Source organism: Chiloscyllium plagiosum, unplaced genomic scaffold, assembly GCF_037043375.1.
Source record: "Chiloscyllium plagiosum isolate Xiang-an unplaced genomic scaffold, Cpla_swu_hap1 HiC_scaffold_10, whole genome shotgun sequence".
Taxonomy (NCBI): domain Eukaryota; kingdom Metazoa; phylum Chordata; class Chondrichthyes; order Orectolobiformes; family Hemiscylliidae; genus Chiloscyllium; species Chiloscyllium plagiosum.
In genome coordinates, this window is record NW_028270148.1 from 61,598,043 (window position 1) to 61,616,697 (window position 18,655).

At 39.1% G+C, this 18,655-nt stretch overlaps 1 protein-coding gene across 2 annotated transcripts in view; it reads left to right on the forward strand.

Moving 5' to 3' along the window:
- Positions 1–17,428, forward strand: part of eml6 (EMAP like 6) — a 524,201-nt gene extending 506,773 nt beyond the window's left edge. For both annotated transcript variants that reach the window (XM_087991388.1, XM_043695965.2), the window contains 3 exons: positions 7,489–7,642; positions 8,842–8,942; positions 13,507–17,428. In XM_087991388.1, the coding sequence (XP_087847514.1) occupies positions 7,489–7,642; positions 8,842–8,942; positions 13,507–13,531 (280 nt within the window). In that variant the 3' untranslated portion in view covers positions 13,532–17,428. The remainder of the gene's footprint in view (positions 1–7,488; positions 7,643–8,841; positions 8,943–13,506) is intronic.
- The last annotated feature ends 1,227 nt before the right edge of the window (positions 17,429–18,655 follow it).

Sequence of the window (18,655 nt, forward strand, 5' to 3'; positions counted from 1 at the left end):
CTTCATGCATTATTGTCTCCCAACCTTGTTTATTGAGTTTCCCCCAAGGCAACTATAGTCCCCTGTGCAGCCCAACATGCTGCCTCCAATCCCCACAGTTTACCTCTCCAACTTCCCTGCCATGCTAACGGACCTTGATAAGCTCCTTTACTTTCAGTGAACAGACCCCCAGCACTGACCATGGTCCACCCTTACTGATTTGCAATGAGAGCCCCAACTGATGATTGACTTTACCCCCCCAAAACTATCTCTGTGCAATTTTCTGACTAGCCAATTGCTAATCTCTGGACTGGTTGCAATGTAGCTGCAGGACCGGCCCTGACTGCCCCAAGTGGCTGACTGTGTCTAAACCCATGGACTGAAATCTGACACTGCATTTAGCTGACAAAAGACTACCTTGAATTTACTCAGGACTGCTCCCCTTAGACTTTGAGACATGGCTATTTGATTGAAGCACAATTTAGTGTGTTTGCTGCCTATGTTGCTGGCACATGCAGTAGGTGTGATATAATGTAATATGATGCCATACCATGACAACCATGTACTAAAAGGCAAAGCAAAACAGAAGTACTGTGAGGCAAGGCAGAGATGCTGTGAGCATCCATGTAGGCCCAAAGTGAGCAACTGTTAAGAAAGCAAGTGAAGAGTCCTGAGGTGCTGTCTGCTGTAATGCATGAAATGGGTACGTGTCCCTGCCGAGCAGCAGAATTACAATGCAAGGCAGCAGTGCACTCCAAAGTACAGTATTGAAGTGAATAACTGTATTCTAAATGAGTTGGAGATGTGCATGATGATGTGGTGAGGCTAGTGTACATCTGAGTCAACTTCCGTGAAATGATTGCAGGCATTCAATATCCATGGAGCATGTCCCTGAGATATTGGGGACAGCTGGCCAAGATGGAGGCCCTAAGGAGCAAGTGTGATCAGCATCCTCCTGGTACGCACTCTTAGTTTCATGTTAGGAATCGTCTTTATCTAGTTTCTCTCACTACGTGGGGCAAACTGCATATAAATTGGGGAAGAATAGGGAATAATGTGATGTTAATGCATGAAAGTAGGCCTTTCGACACTCACTAACAAGGGTCTCATCTTTCCGTTCAAACTTTGGTTGCAAAATCTAAGTTGTTTTTTTACATTGAAAATCTAATTTTTTCAATCTTGCCTTATTTTCATTCCTGATGAAGGGCTTATTCCTTCTATAGGAGGGAAACCAGAATTGCACACAATGTTCCAAAAGTGGCCTAACCAATGTCTTGTACAGCCGCAACATGACCTCCCAACGTCTATACTCAATGCTTTGACCAATAAAGGAAAGTATACCAAATGCTGCTTTCACTATCTTATCTACTTGCGACACCACTTTCAAGGAACAATGAACCTGCACTCCAAGGTCGCTTTCTTGAGCAACACTCCCCAGGCCCTTACCATTAAGTATATCAGTCTTACCCTGATTTGCCTTTCCAAAATTGTGGGAAAGAAATGAGGCAAATGTAGTTTCAATATCAAGTAAGAACAGCATCAAGAATAGTTGTAATGCTCATCAAATGATAATTTGACATTTAGGTGGCTAAACTAATCTAGTTAGGTAAGTGATGGAACCACACTGGCTGTCAAAGTTTACTTTTCATTTGTATGCTGTATGAACTAAAGCTTCATTCAATATATGCTTAGAGCAACAATACAAGTAACTTATATATTTTGAGTGATACTGAATACTTTCTTCTAACAAGCAATTCTTTCTCACAGTATATGTTATTTGGAAATACACTTATGAAAATGGGGTAAAATGCTTTCCACAATGATCTCGGCTTCAGTTAAGTACCCTGTTCAGAACTTTGCTAAAAAGCAGTTATCTTCCTTTTGCACTAATAGTGTGATGTCACAAGTACAACAATGTATGCACAGATAGATCACAGTGGCTATTTTTAAGAAAGCAAGTCCTGAGGTGCTGTCTGCTGTAATGCATGAAATGGGTACGTGTCCCTGCCAAGCAGCAGAATTACAATGCAAGGCAGCAGTGCACTCCAAAGTACAGAATTGAAGTGAATAACTGTATTCTAAGTGAGTTGGAGATGTCCATGATGATGTGGTGAGGCTAGTGTGCATCATTTAGGGATTATTATTGGGAACACACACTATTTTAACATGAATTAGCAGAATAAAGTACACATTAATTAACAGTCAAATGATCCTTCAGACTAAAAGGTAAATTTCACTTTTAAAACATCAGCACAACAAAATTGCATTTTGTGCAACAAGTATTTGCATAATTTCCTGCACGGATATGACAACACTACATAACTACACAGTTCCACAATATGATCTTTCTCATTCACACAGGATAGGTCAGTTATCCTGCTTAACAACAGCTTTGACCTTTGATTTTCACTGGTATGATTATCATCAGCAATGCACATTTCTCTGAGCTCTCTCAGGTCACAACAATCTCTGATTGTGTAACTTTCCAGAGTTACTTTTCAACTGACTAACCAATAACACCACAGTTTATGTTTGGCCACTGGAAAGTACTCAACCGTTTACTGTATGTAAGCTTTTTGCAAGGCTTCTCATGTTTCAGAAGTTTTTAGCTAGATTTTACATCACTTTCAAGAACTCCTGTCTCCTTTTCTGCCTCTCACCCTAAACCTATTACCTCTAGTTCTGGACTCTCCTACTCCACGGAAAAGACTTTGTCTATTTACTCTAACCATTCCCTTCATGATTTGTTGGTGTTCTTAACAGTTCTCCCTAACTGTTCCAAATGTCAGATTTTATACCCCAAAACATTCAGATCATTCATTGGTTTGATGTCATCCCAAACAGTAAAATTCAAATTTGATTGGATTTTGGTATCTGGGGCATAATCTCCCCCATTGAACCTAATGGCATATTTGTTCCATATGTTGGTTCTCAATTCCCAGCATACCAGATGCTGACATCTGGTGTATTGAGAAACCTGCTGCCATTGGCATGATCCTAAAATCCCCACTCCAACCCTCCTTCCATACCAGTTGTTCTGACACGGAGTAAACCCCTCTGCTAATTTAAACCCGACACACAGAGAAGCTCACCTCATGCCGTAATCTGTTAAATTTTGAGAGGCAAAGAACCATCCCAAATCTCATTATTTAAAGTAAAAGCTAGCAATTTTATTATTTAAGTCCAAAAGAGAACATTAAACAACTATTTACAACTCCTTTCTCTTAAACTGTTCTTTTACCTCCCACTCTGCGGTTCTGGTCCAATTAAAAAAAACCCAATTAAGATTTACAAAAAAACATATAATCATGTTTCAAAACCAGTCAGCTGTGTCAATTCCCCTTTGTAGATTTTTTGCTGTATTTTCCTGGGTTGTCTCTTCTTTGGTCTTCTGCTGCACAACTTTTCTTATGGACAGGTACTTTTCAGACAACAATTCTGTTAGCAGTCTATACATGGAGTCACATAGTTATAGAGATGTACAGCACGGAAACAGACCCTTCAGTCCAACTCATCCATGCCAACCAGATATCCCAACCTAATCTAGTCCCACCTACCAGCACCCTGCCCATATTCCTCCAAACCCTTCCTATTCATATACCCTCCAAATGCCTTTTAGATGTTGCAATTGTACCAGCCTCTCCCACTTCCTCTGGCAGTTCATTCCAGACACATACCACCCTCTGCGTGAAAAAGTTGCCCCTTTTATATCTCTCTTATATCTTTCCCCTCTCACCCTAAACCTATGTCCTCTAGTTCTGGACTCTCCTACCCCACGGAAAAGACTTTGTCTATTTACTCTAACCATTCCCTTCATGATTTGTTGGTGTTCTTAACAGTTCTCCCTAACTGTTCCAAATGTCAGATTTTATACCCCAAAACATTCAGATCATTCATTGGTTTGATGTCATCCCAAACAGTAAAATTCAAATTTGATTGGAATTTGATATCTGGGGCATAATTTAAATTGATTGGCCGCATTTGAATTTGTTTTTGTACCATGACAACACAGCCCACGCAGACACTGGGAGAATGTGCAAACTCCACATAGTCGCCCAAGGCAGGAATCAAACCTGGGTGCCTGAGTGTCTAAAGTGTGAACTTTTAAAACATGTGTTGGCTGTAACACGATTACATTGCCAATATTTTAAGCACTGGTTGCTAAAGCGCAATTTTTCTATAATGCAGCATTGCACAAGAATGCAACTATCATTATAGAAGAACTACCTATACTTCATCTGATTTGGAGGCAAGCATAAATTTGGGATCTTGTGAGATTTAGGATATGTGGTCTGGAGCAAATATAGGAATTTTTTATTGGAGAGTGAAATGACAACATTCACTGTTGCAGAAGACTTAAATGAGGACATCAGTGGGGTGGCAAATAGAGTATTTATGGGCATTTATACAAGAAGCCGGAGTGTATTGAGTTGCCTGTCGAACAGCGAGGTGTTGCTGTCAAACAAGTGCAAGGAACAACATCAACTACTAAACATTGCATTCTTTGATTTTACAAAGGCCTTTGACTCTGTCAACTATGAAGGATTGTGGAATGTCCTCCTTAAATTCAGCTGCCCACAGAAATTTGTCACCATTTTCTGCCAGCTTCATGATAACATGCAGGCTCTGACCCAACATAATCCCAATATGAGTGCAAACTGGGGTCAAACAAGGCTGCACCATCACATCAATACACTTCTCCAACTTCCTTGCTGCAACACCCAGTCCCATCTCTATGAAGCTCACCACTGGAGTAGAACTAACTTACAGGATAAGTAGGAAACTATTCAATCTCCAACATCTCCAGGCCAGAACCAAAACCACCCCAACTTCTGTCATCGAGCTGCAGTACACAGATGACACCTTTGCGTGTGCACACTCAGAAACTGAGGTACAAACCTTCATGACACATTCATCAAAGCATATAAGAGAATGGGACTGAGACTAAGCATCCAGAAAATAAAGGTTCTCCACCAGCCCAGTCCTGCAACAGACCACTACCAAAATCTGCACTAAGTTCCTGGATAACATGAATCATTTCCCATACCTTTCAGAACCTCCTCCTAATGCGAGTAGGTATTGACTGCCATGCAACAGTGCAGCCTCAAAATATGTAACAGATGAGTGATACTTTATTGCTATTTTACAATGCTGGCAAAGTTGAAATTTTACCTGTTTTCTTTCAGTCATGTAGAAGAACTGAATGAACTGGGGAAGTATGCTATGTACCTTACTATATGAAGTCAGGTTCTGGTGATTAAACTGATTTTATTCATAACTTTGTTTTCTATGTCCTTCACTTTCTGTACAACAAAACAGTTTAACAATTTGTACCTGACCTCATCTTACAAAGTATTTTAGTCTGTCTTTAATGAAATTAGAGGAACATCATAGTGAAAGACGGTAAAATCAAGTACATAATATGAAGTTAATTTTACAAGTTACATCTTATAGTGGGATATTTGGCAGTACATTAGAAATGCAAGTTATTCAGGCCACTTGTGAAAGTGACTAACACTATGACACTTTATAGAATATAAATATAATAACTAATATTTTATTTGCATTTACAGGTGACAAAATTGCTCATTGCCTCAGTACTTTATATGAATTCTTCATCCCTGTTATTCTCTCCTTTCTTTAATTTTGTCTATCTATAAAATTGCTTCTTTTACTTAGTCATACTGATGCTTATGAGATGCAACAGATCTTTTATTCATTTATTTTGTTACATTAAGTTGTTACATAAAATAAACATTATTTTAAGTTACTTAAAATAATTTATCACTTTGACCTCGAGTTTGCTTTAGTGTGGCATCCTGTGGTGTGCTTCCTTTGGTGGATATTTTTCCTCACTCAGCCTTTAGTTTGAAACACTTTTTTTGTTCTCCAGTTTACTGACTATATGAGTTGGCATAAATACGGTGTGGATAATGGGACAGTTGATTTAATTTATTGTCATGTGTACCGAGGTACAGTGAAAAGTGTTGTCTTACGTGCTTTATAGGCAGATCATACTATACAAGTGCATCAGGGTAACAGAATAGAGTGCAGGATACAATGTTAGAGCTGTTGAGAAGGTGCAGAGAGAAGTCCATTCACAAGTCTGATAACAGAGGGGAAAAGCTGTTCTTGAATCTGTTCATACACGTATACAAACTTTTATAGCTCTGCCGATGGAAGAGAGTGTCACCGGGGTGGGATAAGCCTTTGATTATGTTGATTGCTTTCCTGATGCAGTGGGAAGTATAGATGAAATCAATGGGATTTTGGTTTGGATGAGGGACTGGGCTGTGTTCACAAATCTTTCTAGTTTCTTTCAGTTTTGGGAAGAGCACTTGCCATACTATGCTGTGATGCATTCCGATAGGATGCTTTCTATGGTGCATCTACAAAAATTTGTAAACGTCTTTATGACTCTAAATTTCCTTAGCTTCCTGAGGAAGTAGATTTGTTGCTGTGCTTTCTTGACTATAATATCAATGTGAGTGTATCAGAACAGATTGTTGGTGACCATTGCTCCCAGGAACTTGACACTGTCAACCATATCTACCTCAGCACCATTGATGCAGACAGGGGCATGCCCTCCATTCTGCTTCCTGAAGTCAATGACCAGCTCCTTCATTTTGCTAATGATAATGGAGAGATTGTTGGCTTTACACCATGCTGTTAAAGACTACCTCTTTCCTATACTCCATCTCATTGTTTGAGATCCAACCTACAACAGTGGTCCTATCAGCGAACGTGTAAGTGGAATTTGGCCACACAGTTGTGTGTGTATAAGCAGTATAGTAGAAAGCTGTGAACACAGCCTTGCGGGGCATCAGTGTTGAGGATTATCATGGAGGAGGTGTGGATGCCAATACTTAATTACTGCAGTCTGTTTGTCAGAAAGTCAAGAATCCAGTTGTGCTTATTATGTTGGATGCCAGGACCAATGTTTTGTCTCCCATAACTATAACAATGTAACAGTAGAGAAAGAAACAAGAACATTGGAAGAGGAAATAGATTGCACATAATGTAGAGAGAACAGAGAGAGAAAAAGATGAGGTTAAGAGAGAAAGAATAAAAAGGAAAAGTATGGAAAAATTTAGAAAAACAACAAAATTCAGGTTCTTTAATCCTCTTGAGATTTTATATCTGTAGAGTTCAGACTCCATCATCAGAATTTTAAGGCCTGCTGTAATAGGTTTGCATTCCAATTAAATCCCACCCTGTACCTATCCACAATTTTTGCAGTGAAATATAGGTAATACTTCAATGGGACACCAAAAAGAGGAAAACAAAACCCTTACAGTTTATTTAAAGTACTCGAAGAAACATGGGATTTTAAAAAAACTGACAGCAGCCTAAGAAGGAGAGGAATAACGGGGGAAAGTCCAGGCTGTAGTGTGAACTTGCAAGAAAAGCAAGGATTGATATTTATGGAGGGTGTGTAAGAATGCAAATGCTTACTGTCAGAAATTTTAAATTAACAATTTTATTGTGCATTTTCGTTCCCTTGGATAGCATTTTGGGAGACGAGGTCCTTGGAATTTGGCCACGCAATGCTGATAAAGCAGATGTCAACTGTGCTTGCGTGTCTCATGCTGGATTAAACTTAGTGACTGGGGATGATTTTGGTTTGGTGAAGCTCTTTGACTTTCCTTGCACTGAAAAATATGTAAGTTAAATTTTAAAATACTTAAAACTAAAATATTAATCACAATTTATTTTTACAATTCTCATTATTATTAATTGTTGATGTAAATTCCATATGTAATCAGATACTTGATAATGCTGTAGTCACAAAAGATCTTAGAACTGAAACTCCTGGACCTGCAGAGAGATTGCAGAGCAGTCTAACTGTAATAGCTTAGCCAGAATTGGAGATAACAGATGGAGCTTGAGACTGTACTGCCTATTTTTGGGAAAAACCTCCAAACCACAAACCAGTCAGACAGTAGCAATGCCACCAGCAAGCATTCCTCAAATCAAGACCCTGAGTTAGATGTCTCATCCTTTGAGAGCCACAGGACAATCAGAAACCAGCAGTTCTAATTCCAGTTTCTGAATTAGATTCTGTTTCTTTATTCAAGGAACCCCTGCTCCCCAGAACTGACAAGCTGACCGCATAGTTTCAACTGGCAATAGGGCCACTTAGCTAATACCAATGGCAGTGGGATGAAGCCCTGAAGTGGTAATGCAATGACCTCAATTGGCAGTGAGGTAGGAATATCTGGCCTCCTCAGCCAAAATGTAATTCCAGCAGAAATTACAATGGTGGGAACATACAGCTATGCCACCAACTCACCTAATTCATGCCTATCCTGCCTTCAAGCTTGCCACCAGTGAAAGCAGATTATACTAGCAAAAATGGTGCATGCAATGTCTTTTTTTACTAGTGTTCCAAAATCCATCATATGGATTTTGTAAGTCCATATGGTCCGCTCATTTCATATCTTTGATAAAAGGTGGGACATAGAAACATTAGAAAGTAGCAACAGTAGTAGCCATTCAGTTCCTCATATCTGTTCCCCTGTTCAATTGGATAATGTCTGATCTGAACCTTAACTTTATTTAACACTCTTAGTTAGACATTCCTTCCCATGCATTCACATTGATAGAAAACTATCAATCTCAGTCTTAAAATTTTCAGTTGACCCATCTTTCATTTTTTTTGTGGGAAAGAGTGCCTTAATGTAAAATAGTGCTTATGGATTGGACTCTAACAATATTGCTCATTTTGTACAACCATCATAAGGAAATGGTTTCACATATATACCTTATCAAACCCTTTTATAACTTTAAAGTTATTTTTCATTGTTGTAGTTTTTGAATTACTGATAGTCTTGAATTTTTGTTTTGTTTATTTCTCATTAGGCGAAACACAAGCGGTATTTTGGTCATTCTGCTCATGTGACTAATGTACGCTTTTCGCATGATGACAAGTATGTTATCAGTGCTGGTGGTGATGACTGCAGGTAAAGTGTTTAATAGTGTCTGCAGAGAATGTGATGAATTTAATGAATTGTAGATCTTTGGTTGTACACAATGGCAATGCTGATAGTTTTTATTATAATTTTACAATAAATTCTGTACTAATTTTCAGTGTTTCAGAAAAGCTCAAGTACTTTAAATTTAAAATAATGGTAAATATTTATGGTGGCTGTCTGAAGTTACAAGTCCATATGGTGTGGTAGCATAATCAATATGTTCCTGGATTAGTCATCCAGAATCCTAGAGTAATGATCTGAAGACATGAGTTTAAACGTGGAATCTGGCAAATTTAAATTCAGTTAAGTAAACAAAAATGCTAAATGGGTAATGGTTACCATGAAAACTATCAGATTATTGCCAAAAGCTATCTGGTTCACTAATATCCATACAATTATGACAGTGAAAAGTCCAGTATTAATGCTTGGATACTGAGAAATGTGGAGGAACAGAAGTGCATCTCTGAAGGTAACTGAACAGGTAGACAAGTTGGTTAAGATGGTAGACTGTATATTTGCCTTTATTAGAAGGAATACAAGAGCTGAGGGATTGTGCTATAACTATATAAAATACTGGTCAAACTGTAGTTAGACTACATCATGCAGTTTTGGTTACCACATTATAGGATATTTATGATGTACAGGTAGCAACAAGAGAATTTTTGTTGAGAGAAAAGATTTGAGAAGCAAGGGTTGTTTTCTGTGTAATGTAGGATGCAAAAGAGAGACACAATTGAAATGTATAAAATTATGAGAAATCTAGAGAGGTTAGATAAGAGTATTCTATTCCCAAGCTTGAGCAGACTATCACAAGCATATAGATTCAGGTGGCTTAGAGGGAAATTTGAAGGCAGTGGGTATCTGGAATTCAGTGCTTGAAAAGGTGAAAGAGACAGAAATCTTCATAACTTTTAAAATGTCCATGATATGAAATTGAAGTCTATTAATCTAGAAGGTTGTGGACTAAAAGTTGGAAGTAGGATTAGTTTGGATAATGTTTGGTATGGAGGCAATGCACCAAATGGCATCCTTTCACGTTATATGTATTTTTATATATTCCCTGTTTATTATAAATCCTTAATCTTGCATTTAAGATGCAAAACTAATGAGCATCTAAGTCAAATTTTACTAACACCATTGATCAGAAACTGAACTGGGCCAACCATATAATTACTGTGGCGAGAAGAGTAAGTCAGAAGCTAATTCCTTATAGCCTGCCCATTATCTACAAAGTACAAGTCAGGAGTGTGATGAAATATTCTCTACTTGCCTGGATGAGTGCAGCTCAATAACCCAGCACTGACTACAACAAAGCAAATCGTTAATTGGCATCCCATCCACCACCTTCAACATTCATTCCTTCCATCACTGATATACGGTGGCAGCAATGTACAGAACAACCTCAGTTATCCGAACACCAATTATACGAATTTTGGATTATCTGAACAAGATCTCAAGGTCCCATAAAAATTTTATGAAATTTAAATAACAGCACAGCGAGATCAGGCAGCATGGGCTGGCAGCGGGAGCAGGGACAGGGTCACCATGGGAACCCTGTTCCTGCTATTGTCGCTACCATGGGAACCCTGTTCCTGCTATTGCCGCCACCATGGGAACCCTGTTCCTGCTCTTGCCGCCATCACGGAAACACTGTTTCTGCTATTGTCAGCATCATGGGAACCCTGTTCCTGCTATGGCCGCCATCACAGGAACCCTGTTCCTGCTATTACCACCATCACAGGAACCCTGTTTCTGCTATTGCCGCCACCATGGGAACCCTGTTCCTGTTATTGCCGCCATCATGGGAACCCTGTTTCTGCTATTGTCACCACCATGGGAACCGTGTTCCTGCTATGGCCGCCATCATGGGAACCCTGTTCCTGCTATTGCCGCCATCACAGGAACCCTGTTCCTGTTATTGCCACCATCACAGGAACCCTGTTCCTGCTATTACCACCATCACAGGAACCCTGTTCCTGCTATTACTACCATCACAGGAACCCTGTTCCTGCTATTACCACCATCACAGGAACCCTGGTTCTGCTATTGCTGCCACCATGGGAACCCTGTTCCTGCTATTGCCGCCATCATAGGAACCCTGTTCCTGCTATTACCACCATCACAGGAACCCTGTTCCTGCTATTACCGCCACTATGGGAACCCTGTTCCTGCTATTGCCGCCACCATGGGAGCCCTGTTCCTGTTATTGCCGCCTTCACGGGAACCCTGTTCCTGCTATTGCCACCATCACGGGAACCGTGTTCCTGCTATTGCCGCCGTCACAGGAATCCTATTTCTGCTATTGCCGCCGCCATGGGAACCCAGTTTCTGCTTTTGCCGCTGTCACGGGAACCGTGTTACTGCTATTGCCGCCACCTTGGGAACCCTGTTTCTGCTATTGCCGCCACCTTGAGAACCCTGTTCTAGCTATTGCTGCCATCACGGGACCCGGTTTCTGCTATTGCCGTCGTCACAGGACCCAGTTTCTGCTATTGCCATCATCACGGGAACCCTGTTTCTGCTTTGCCGTCGTTAAGGGAACCCTGTTTCTGCTATTGCCGCCACCACGGGAACCCTGTTTCTGCTATTGCCGACATCACGGGAATGCGGTTTCTGCTATTGCCGTCATCGCGGGAACCCTGTTTCTGCTATTGCCGTCATCGCGGGAACCCTGTTTCTGCTATTGCCGCCATAACGAGAACTGGTTTTTGCTATTGCCACCACCTTGGGAATCCTGTTCCTGCTATTGCCACCATCACGGGACCCGGTCTCTGCTATTGCCGCCACCACGGGAGCCCTGTTTCTGCTTTTGTCGCCACCACCGGAACCCGGTTTCTGCTATTACCGCCATCACAGGAACCCTGTTTCTGCTAATGCCGCCGTCACGGGAACCCTGTTTCTGCTATTGCCACCACCACGGGAACCCTGTTTCTGCTATTGCCGCCACCATGGGAACCCTGTTTCTGCTATTGCCGCTGTCACGGGAACCCTGTTTCTGCTATTGCCACCATCACGCCTCCCGGTTTCTGCTATTGCCGCCACCACGGGAACCCTGTTTCTGCTATTGCCGCCACCACGGGAACCCTGTTTCTGCTATTGCCGTCGCCATGGGAAGCCTGTTTCTGCTTTTGTCGCCATCACCGGAACCCGGTTTCTGCTATTGCCGCCATTACAGAAACCCTGTTTCTGCTATTGCCGTCGACATGGGAAGCCTGTTTCTGCTATTGCTGTCGTCAATGGAACCCTGTTTCTGCTATTGCCGCCACCACGGGAACTCTGTTTCTGCTATTGCCGCCATCATGGGAACCCGGTTTCTGCTATTGTCGCCATAACGGGAACCGGTTTCTGCTATTGCCGCCACCTTGGGAATCCTGGTCCTGCTATTGCCACCATCACGGGAACCCTGTTTCTGCTATTGCCGCCACCATGGGATCCCTGTTTCTGCTTTTGTCGCCATCACCGGAACCCGGTTTCTGCTATTACCGCCATCACAGGAACCCTGTTTCTGCTATTGCCGCTGTCACGGGAACCCTGTTTCTGCTATTGCCACCACCACGGGAACCCTGTTTCTGCTATTGCTGCCTTCACGGGAACCCTGTTTCTGCTATTGCCACCGTCACGGGAACCCTGTTTCTGCTATTGCCACCATCACGCGTCCCAGTTTCTGCTATTGCTGCCACCACGGGAACCCTGTTTCTGCTATTGCCACCGTCATGGGAACCTGGTTTGTGCTTTTGCTGCAGCCATGGGAACCCTGATCAGTTATCCAAACGATCAGTTATCCGAACAAAATACTCCCCTCTCATCTCGTTCGGACAATTGAGGTTGTTCTGTATAACATTTATATGATGCATGATAGGACTCACCAAGGATCATTAGTCAGCACCTTCCAAACCCATAATCAGTACCACCTAGAAAACCAAGGGCAGCACCTGCGTTGGAACACAACACCAGGAAGTTGGCCTCTATGTTATACATCATCCTGAGCTAGAAATATATCGCCATTTCCTAATTGTCACTGGGTCAAAATCCTGAAACCCCTGACCTAAAAGCACTGTGTGTGTACCGACCTCATGTGGATGGTAGCACTTCAAGAAGACCACTTTTTTGACGTCAATTAGCGATGTGTAATGAATGTTGACCCAGCCAGTGATCTCCATATCCTATTATCAAATATATAAAAAATGTAAATAATACTCACCATTCAAGCTATGATGTGGTGGCTATTTTTCTTTGAAAAAGGGAATTTTACTATGTAGGAATGGTCATCATCTGTCCTTTCATAAAATAGAATATATTCTGCATGATTAAAGTATTAGTACTTTTAGTATTTCCCCTTCAGTTTAATTTTCTATTACGTCAAAATTTGTTTGGAAGGTAATATTCAATAGGAAAGACTTTGGATGCTGTAGTTTTTATATAGTTTTTACTATCTAAGTGCTATAGAATGTTTTTTTGCCAAATATTTTAGTTAAGTTTAACAAGACCGCATTTTCAACATAAATTTCTGGAAAATAAATACAATTATTTGTACATTTTTGTTTATTTCCAGTATATTTGTATGGCGATGTCTTTGAAGGAAGAACATTTTCCAATGACTTTCTCATTTAATAAATGGAATCTTAGATGCCTCAATAACAACCTGGCTGCTATAAAGCAAAAGTGCTTTAAGGTGCATATACTAAAAATAATTGTGTGTATTTGTTTAAGATATATTGTGATTGTGAAGCTCATGATGTGAACGTCACTGATGATGCTGAAAATGAGGACAAAATAGCACATACATTTGGAAAAATTATGCAATAGTCATTTTAAGTTTTTAAATAAAACTAAGGTTAGCTAGAGTAAACAGAATCACTTGGATAAACAGCTTTTAACACATGGCAGTTGTTTATGTATTGCAACAAATGTATGTCCTGTGAACCAAAAGCACTAGTACATTATAGAGGTGATTATCAGAGTGATTTCGAATCAGAGTATATGCCTGCATAATGCAATATGACTCTGCAACAAGAGAAATGCTGCAGAATTTAGTTCCAAGTTTACATGAACATTTTTATTCAGGTTAAAATATTCTAAATATTTTTGTTAATATGGAGGCACTTAAAAGTTTATTTAGTTCTTAAAAGTGCAGTGGGTTCAATGTTTCATAGAATACTGAATGCTAGTTACATTAGTCATGACTACTAATGGGCAGAGGCACAGCTCATTAAACATGTTCCATAATGGTCTTTTCACCAACGATTCTATGTCTGAATTCAAGGGAGTTCAAATGAACTGAATTTTAGTACCATTCTTAATTAGAATTGTAACAAGGATATAATGTTTTTGCAAGGGAGGAGTTATCAATCAGTTTATATCATAGGCTGAACTTTCCTTTTTGAAGCAAGATAAATGGTGGGCAGTATTTCTGCCTGTCTCTCCTACCTCATTGTAACCTCAGCCAATTTTTTTGTTAACGTGGCAAACGGTCCAGGCACTTAGCTTTAATTACAAAGAAAGTGTCTTCTGTTCCTAACATGTGAAAATCTGGCATTTTTGCAGCAAAACTAAAGGCTTAGTAACTCAGTTAAAAGGGCCAATGTAACACCAGGGATGATAAATTTTATAAAGTTCTTAAGTTTTCATTGAGACTGTCGCAAGGAGGATTAGGCTAAAATGTAAAGCAAATAACCATTATTACCAAAAATTCCGAGTCCACTATTGCTTTTCACTTGGCAGTCCCAAGGAATGCAAATAATACAGGGTGATGAGAATGAAGTTGGCTGGTAATGCAGGCTTCTAACATCTTGTCAATATTTACATGCAACAAGTCACGAAGATGTAGACTATACTGTTCCTAGACTTGGTACAAATGCAAGCTGAATGAGAGTTGGGCAGCACAAAGGTAGCAGGCCTTGTCTTCCAGTTTTGATTTGTCTTCTACAGCTTTGCAACCCAATTTCAGGCATCATGGAGGAATGTCAAGTCCGACATCCCTTCCCACGTGTCAAACTGCAGCTTTTGACATTGCTGTTTATGTTGTTGTAAAGCTCACAATGTTTTTCACACATTATGATCAAAAGCTTGAAAGTGCCAAACAGGAATTGTTCAAGCCAAGTTGCAGGCATCATTTATGAAACTAAGAAGTGGTAAATTGGAAGACAATGTGTTGTACTTCTGTAAGAATAAGATCAAATTGATAGGTTTGGCTAAAGAAAGCCTTTCTATCGGTGTGTGGATTAATTGATCCACACGAATGAAAAGAATGTTCCCCATGTGTAGATAGAATTTCAAATAGGAACAGCATTATGGTGACATTTATATAATCAAAAAGAAAATGGAAACAAAACCATTTTCTGGAACTATGGCAGACTTTTACAATTTTACAGAGATCATGATTTTAGTCTCTTTACATTTTTGTTTAGGCTAGCTAAAGTAGCTTTTCTAGTCTGTGCCAAAAATATGTCTTTAGTTTGCAAAATCCCAATACATACTCAGTGAGGAGTACCACTAGTGCTAAATATTTTTAGGTGAAATTAATTTTACACAGCCTTCGTAGAAAGCATCTAGATATCCAAAATTGTATCTTTTCCAATCATGTTTCAGTCCTGTGTGTGAATGTGTTCCTCCAATTACTCCTAACAGTACACCTCAGATACCACTTTTGTTGCTCCTATGCAATTGAATCCTTTTATGCCATGGCTTTCCTTGGATGTAACTCGCATTTCATAGTTTATCACTGATGAATAATGGTTAACTGACTTGAAGTCCTATGCATAAGTGCCTTTGTACAGAAATTCTACATAATCAGTTATTTTTAAAAATAGAAATGTTGACCATTCATGGTGCTATCATATCTAGAAAGACTGAAATAAAACCAGGGCTATCTTGAATCTGATTTTTAAACAATGTATAAAATCAAATCCTTACTGCATTCTTTTTTGTTTATACTGATTTTGATGTTCAATTTCCAGATGCAAGACAATGCTGGATTTTTTGCATTTAACAATTTGGAATTAAATGTATTGGCTAACAGTTACGATTTTTTTAACATTTTCAAATTAAAAGAACATATCTGCCACATGTGCAGTATTTTAACCACTGTTACCAGAAGTAAATATGCAGAAATTGCTAAGGCAATTTAGTGTATCTAGAATATATAAAATGGCTATGAAGTATGATACATCAGACCCCAATTTTCTCATTATATGCAGCATAATCCCACTGATTGAATTATGTGCCCATTGTGCAATGTCCTGATATATGGAGTCCTCTAAGAAATTTGAATTCCTAATAATTTAGGAAGTATAATATTTTTCAGCATCTTTAGTTGACTACTATATTCAGCTTTACAGAAATATTCACATTTCAAGAAATATTGCCTTATAATATTTAAGGATATGGATTAAATTGGTGTCTAAATTCTGCAAGCCAAAGTTCACTATGCAGTGGCCACTAGCATGGTGGTTTCAAACTAATTTTGAATAGTTCATACGAATATCAAATTAGTAATGGTAGTAAACAGCGTTTGTATTATTATTTAGTCTGTATTTGTGCTAATCCTTTTGCCTTTCAAAGTTTAAAGATTATGAAATCGAGTTTTTTTTTAATGTATCCAAATGACAGTGTATAACTGAGTTAGCAATGTGTTACACAGTAGAATAAAATAGCAATATAATAAATATCCATGGAAGTACTGACATGAAATGGTTATAAACTGCAACTATATTAATTTTGATTCAGTTTGGAAAATATAGTCCTATATAATTTTTGTATTTGATTTTTAAATACTGTAAATATTTAAATAAATTTTATACATTGTAACAATATATAAGAGACAGCTTCATGCATGGAATTATTTTTAAATTTTTCACAAGAATAACGATTGTATGTACTTAAATTAAATATGGTTTGCTTGTGGCCAGTGCAGCATCAAATTCTTTGAACATGTTTTTTTTACAGAAATAAAATCATGATTTAATTTTCAATGTTTTAGTATATGATATCCAACCACCACTTAAAGATACTGCTAGCAAAGTGGTAATTGTTAGACATTAGTTTTAAGGAAAAAGCAAGTTATGACTCACTGGGTAGCACTCCAATGAAAGACTTGGATTCAAGTCCCACTTAAGAACAAAGGAAAATGTAGGCTGAAATTCCAGAGTACTACTGAGGGAGTTCTGCACTTAGAAGTATGGTAATTTGAATTAGACATTGATAATAGACCCCAATATTTATCTCTCAAGCAATACCAAAAATAAAACACATGATTTCATTGCTTTTTATGGGAGGTTGTTGTGTATTAACTGAGGTATTTCTTATATCCCAAAATGTTAATGGCTATAAAATACTTTATGACATCCCAAAGTCATAAACGGTGTTACAGAAAAATAAATTCTTGGATTAGTAAGCAATGCATAGTATGGTTATACCAAACAAAACATTATCAGTGTATAATGGCAAATTTGGTTCAGATGGGAATTTGGTTAACAGAGAAAGAGTACTCCATTTCTGTCTTTTTAAAATCCAGTCATTAATATATTTCCCTTTCTTTCCAAGCTAGGAATGTGCAAATTCCTAAAATATATTACTTTATTTACTTAACTGAGTAAATTATTAACTAATTAAACAAATAAAGATCACTTTGGGATTATACTGTAGCCCCCCCCAGTAGTAAGAGGGAAATTGGCAAACATTTATGTAAGGAGATCTCGAATATATGTAAGCATAATGAGGTTGTAATAATGGGGGACTTTAATTTTCCAAACATTGACTGGGGCTACCATAGTGTTAAAGATTTGGATGTTGAAGAATGTCAAATGTGTTCAAGAAAATCTTCTTTAACAAGACGGAGCAAAACTATACATTCTTTTGGGCAATATGGCAGGGCAGGTGACTGAAGTAAAAGTCGGTGAACATTTTGGGTCCAATAAACATAATTCTATTAGTTTCAAAATGGTTATGGAAAAGGATAAGCTTTCCATAAAAGTTAAAGTTTTTAATTGGAGTAAGGCAAATTTTAATGTTATGAGACAAACATTTTCAAAAATTGATTAGAGGAGAGTGTTCACAGGTAAAAGGACATCTGACAAGTGGGAAGTGTTGAAGAGTGTGATGAAAAGAGTTCAGATGCATTATGTTCCTGTTAGAGTGAAGGGTAAGGCTGGTAAGATTTAGGAACAATGGATGAGTAAAGGTATTGAGGTTCTAGCCAAGAATAAAAGAGAATCTTATTTTAGACACGGACAAGTTGGTTCATTTGAATCTGTTAAGAATGCCTCTACACTCTTTATATTGATTAAGAAAGAAGTCAGGAAGACCAAGAGGAGATAATCCAAAGAGATTCTACAAATACATTAACAGCAAGGTGATAATTAGAAAGAGGGTAGGGCCTGTTAAAGATCAAGGTGGCCATCTTTGTGTTTAATTCTTTGAGAGAAAGTGAGGGCTGCAGATGCTGGAGATCAGAGCTGAAAATGTGTTGCTGGAAAAGCGCAGCAGGTCAGGCAGCATCCAAGGAACAGGAGAATCGACGTTTCGGGCATAAGCCCTTCTTCAGGAATGAGGAAAGTGTGTCCAGCAGGCTAAGATAAAAGGTAGGGAGGAGGGACTCCGGGGAGAGGCTTTGGAAATGCGATAGGTGGAGGGAGGTCAAGGTGAGGGTGATAGGCTGGAGTGGGGTGGGGGCGGAGAGGTCAGGAAGATGATTGCAGGTTAGG